This window comes from Cibotium barometz, chromosome 11 (genome assembly GCF_041138505.1).
Source record: "Cibotium barometz isolate CiBa-2024 chromosome 11, ASM4113850v1, whole genome shotgun sequence".
NCBI classification, from domain to species: domain Eukaryota; kingdom Viridiplantae; phylum Streptophyta; class Polypodiopsida; order Cyatheales; family Cibotiaceae; genus Cibotium; species Cibotium barometz.
This window is the reverse complement of record NC_141056.1, coordinates 16,371,672-16,376,095: the sequence shown is the minus strand read 5'-3', so window position 1 is coordinate 16,376,095 and position 4,424 is coordinate 16,371,672. Positions and strand designations below refer to the sequence as shown.

At 37.6% G+C, this 4,424-nt stretch overlaps 1 protein-coding gene across 1 annotated transcript; it reads left to right on the top strand.

Annotated features, from left to right (window-relative positions):
• Window positions 1-727: 727 nt before the first annotated feature.
• Window positions 728-4,100, top strand: LOC147633829 (uncharacterized). The gene is given in 2 exon segments (XM_086805593.1): window positions 728-1,251; window positions 4,076-4,100. Coding segments are annotated over 2 exon segments (549 nt in total).
• The last annotated feature ends 324 nt before the right edge of the window (window positions 4,101-4,424 follow it).

Here is a 4,424-nt window from a genome sequence, read left to right as displayed (position 1 = left end):
TCCCACGTCGCAGGTTGGAGTTTATTGAAACTTTTACATTTTACAATTCACGATTCCCTTCTCCCACGTCACGGGCTGGAGTTTCTTTCTGTTTCTCTCTCTCTCTCTCTCTCTCTCTCTCTCTCTCTCTCTCTCTCTCTCTCTCTCTCTTCTCTCTCTCCCTCTCTCTCTCTCACGCTCGTGTGCCCACACACAAACAAAGCTTGCATTTCTCTCTCTTTCTCTCCATCTCCCTCTCTTTATCTCTCTCTCTCTCCCCCTCCCACACACACACACAGACGACTGAATACTCTCTCTCTCTCTCTCTCTCTGTCCCCTTCTCTATCTCTCTCCCCCTCCCACACACACACACAGATGGCTAAATACTCTCTTTCTCTATCCAACTGAATACACAAAAAAGAAACATGGTGGAACTACACGAGTTGGAAGAGGTTGAAACTTTGCAGGTCTGAACATTGATTTCTCTCTCTCTCTCTCTCTCTCTTTCTACGTAATGCAAAAGTGGGGATTTAACATAAGTTTATATGTTATAGGTCAATGCACTCCCATCCTAGGAATGTAAGTTCATTAGGGAATATGAAGCACAATGCAAAAGAAAACAAAGAGCCAGAAACAAAAGAAAAGAAGAGGAAGCAAGAAACTGGGACCATGTAGAGACCATTGATGGCAAAAAAGAGCATAAATTTCCAAAGAGATTGTGCGGTATTTTCATCAGTGAACAAATGGAATGGACATGACCACTAAGAAAGACATCTTCAATCAGCTAATCCTTCATCCGTCATTAAAAGATTTGCAAGACACAGCTCCAAGGCACCAAAACGATGTTCAAATGTCACTCATAGTAAATATTCGCAACACGCTCCAAAGTTTGAAGAAGCCACAGTATGGGGATGAATTATTCCTCAAAAGGTCTACCATGATGATGCTCTTAAACTAATAAGAATCAGAGGAGTCAGCTGGCCTCAAACTCACTGATGTCTCTAAGCTACTATCCGTTGATAGAAGGAACTTTTATGTGGCAAAATCTCAACTAGAACTTGAAAATGACAACTCCATGATGTCTTTCTCCACATGTCATAGGAAACAACCAAGAAGCCACATACCTGATGAGGTAAAGGAATTGGTGGTCAATTTTTGGACAACTAAGACTCGTGTTGTGTCCCCTAACAAAAAGGACACATGTCAAAAAATAATTGGTCAAAAGAACTACATCGAGCACCCAATTTATCTACTAGATGTATCAAAGGTATGCCCAATAGTTGTTTAATAACTGTGCATCTAATATTTACCTAATAGCTTTCTCATAGTTGTATATATCTCAAGCCTATCCAATAGGTAACTAGCTATGCTAGTTAATAGATAGACAATAGATACTTAACAGTTAGAGTGTGTAGCTAACTAAGACTTGATTAATACATGCTCACCTAACGTATACATAATAGTTGTATATCTTTTAGATATCTAATAAATAACTAGCTATTTCAACTAGTAGCTATTATTAGTAGATATGAATCTAATAGAAACCTTAGTTCAATTATAGTTGTGCACTTAATTTATACCTAATAGCTATCCAATATCTGTATATAGCTAGTAGCTATATACAGATATCTGTATATTGCTATTAGATATGAATCTAATAGCAACCTTAGTTCAATTATAGTTGTGCACTTAATTTATACCTAATAGCTATCCAATATCTGTATATAGCTAGTAGCTATATATTAGATGTTGTGTAACTAATTAATAGATGTGTCTCTAATAGCTAATAGCTCTATATATCTAATAGCTGTGTAATAGTAGTGCAATAGCTTACTAATAGCTCTATGTCTCATAGAATGATATCGAATAGCTGCTTATCTTCTAATATTGTTGCTACCTAATAGCTATTGATAGCTAACTAATAGTAGTTGTTGATAGCTACCTAATAGAATTATATCTAATGGCTATCTATCTTATATCTGACTACTAGTTGGTCATTGCTAATAATTGTAGACAGATATTAGGTACCTAAAAGCTAGTAGACACAGCCTCCTTACTTATAGTTGTCTAATAGCCACCCAATAGCTGTCTGCTAGCTCATTTTGATAGCTAACTGTTAAACAACATTATAATATCAATTTAATTACTGTCTAATTACTATGTAATAGCTACCCTATAGTTGTTTATTAGCTATTTGATAGCTACCTAATAGTAGCTGTTGGATAGCTACCTAATAGTAGTTGTTGGATAGCTACCTAATAGTAGCTGTTGGATAGCTACCTAATAGTAGTTGTTGGATAGCTACCTAATAGAATTATATCTAATAGCTATCTATCTTATATCTGACTACTAGCTGGTCACTCCTGCTAATAGTTGTAGACAGCTCTATTAGCTACCTAAAAGCTAGTAGAGATAGCCTCCTAATCGCTTACTGATAGTTGTCTAATGATTTTCTTGCACCCAATAGCTGTCTACTAGCTTATTGATAACTAACAATTAGACAAGATTCTAGTAGCAATTTAATAGCTGTATAATAACTTTGATAGCGCGTTAGCTGTTAATAGCGGTGTATAGGTGGCTTAATAGTTATTAATGTTTATAGGTGGCTTACATGCTTTCTATGTTCTGGATTGCAAATTGAGCTCTTCCAATGTTTCAAGGATGCTTTCCCCAATGCCGCAACTAGCTTTGTGCTTTTGAGTGAGCGAAGCCATACTTTGTCCACAAAAACTCAAGGACAGGTTATCATGTTGTTGTATCTACCATGTGAAAATTTCATTTTTGAAGGATGCTGTCAATCATATGCATAGTTAGGCCTTCAAAAGCCATGGTGGATTGTGCAAGTGTACATGCACGGTGTGCATGGATTCATCACTACCATGTCAATGTTCTGCATCTAAACACACTTTGAAGAGCATTTCAAAGGTTATAGATTCTGTCTTGTGCCCTAGGCAAGATTTTTCTCCTTACCATGCAATAAAATGTCTCATGGGGTGAATGTACAAAGTGTGGAGCAGAGAAACTAAAATTTTACCCATGAGAGCTTGTTTGAAGATGCAAAAACCATCGCAGAAGTGAGAGTATTTGAGGATGTGGAAATAAGCACTTCTGAAGGTGGAAAGAAGAAAAAAAGGAAGGACCTTGTATGCAAGGAGATGAGTTGCACTGATCTATTACAGTTGTTTAAGAGCTACCTTTAAAAGCTCATCAAACATGACTTCATGTGTATCGATATGGCAGCCTGAATAGTTGAAGGAGTACATTGTGCATTTTCCAGATGATGTAGTTGTTTCAGTCGTGAAATTCGTTGTTGAAAATTACTCTTTCAAGGAATAAAATAAAATCCAATCCATGCATTGGTACTCCAATCAATTCACCATTCTTGTGCAAATTACCTACTATCATGCTGGAGGTGAGGTGATAAAGACTATACACTTTTGTAACATTGCTTCATGCTTCATTGGCAATGGTTGAAGGACAAAGACTTGGATGTCAACCAACATTGGGTTTGGTTTGATAGGGCTGCATCTCAATTTAAGGCAAAGAGGCCCTTCTATTTTGTTGGGAGATATGCTGGGTTAACAGGAAAAATAATGGCATGGAACTTTTTTGGTAGTGGTCATGGTAAAAAGGGATAACATGATGGGGTAGGTGCAGTTGTGAAGAGGGCTTTAACACACAAGCAATTGAAGTCAAAACTTATCCAATGGATCCATTGCACACTACCCTTCCGAGCATAGGCACGTAGATCATATATTTTGGGAGGTCAAGGTGGGAGATGTGAATCGAGAGATTTGATGGGACTGTCAAGCTTTCCCTAGGCACGCTCATTGCATTGTATTCGTGGCTGCTCAAAACAAGATGGCTCTGCACTTTCATCTAGACAACTGTCTTGTTACTGTATTGCATGCATGCACAATCAATGGAGAAGATGCAGATACATGTGACAAGCTAGAGCTACCATAGGATAACTCCAACTTATGGTGGAAATAGTGATGAAGAATTTGATGAGTCTACATATGAAGGGAACTATGAAGCACTAAGCGAAGCACTCCAAGTAGGAGATAAATTTGCTGTCAATGCTGAGGAGGGAAATGAAGAAGGTATGGGCTTCTACTTGATCAAGTGCACAAGTACAAAGGAGCAACTTAGAGTAGATGAGGAGGACAATTGGGGTAATGAAATTGAAGCAAGGTCCTACATTTTGAAGGGACTCTTTTATAAGAAGCTAAATGAATCTTGTTATAAGTTGTTGAGTAGAAAGCTAAATGAATCTTGTTATAAGTTGTTGAGTAGAAAGCCTATGGGCTACATATACTCCCATTTTGTTAGATGTATTAAAATTCATATTGATCCAAAATTGACATGTTGAGACTTGGGGAAGGAGGGCTTGCAAGATAGGTGGTTGCAAGTCATTTAAGCATGTATCCCTCCATTGTTGTGCT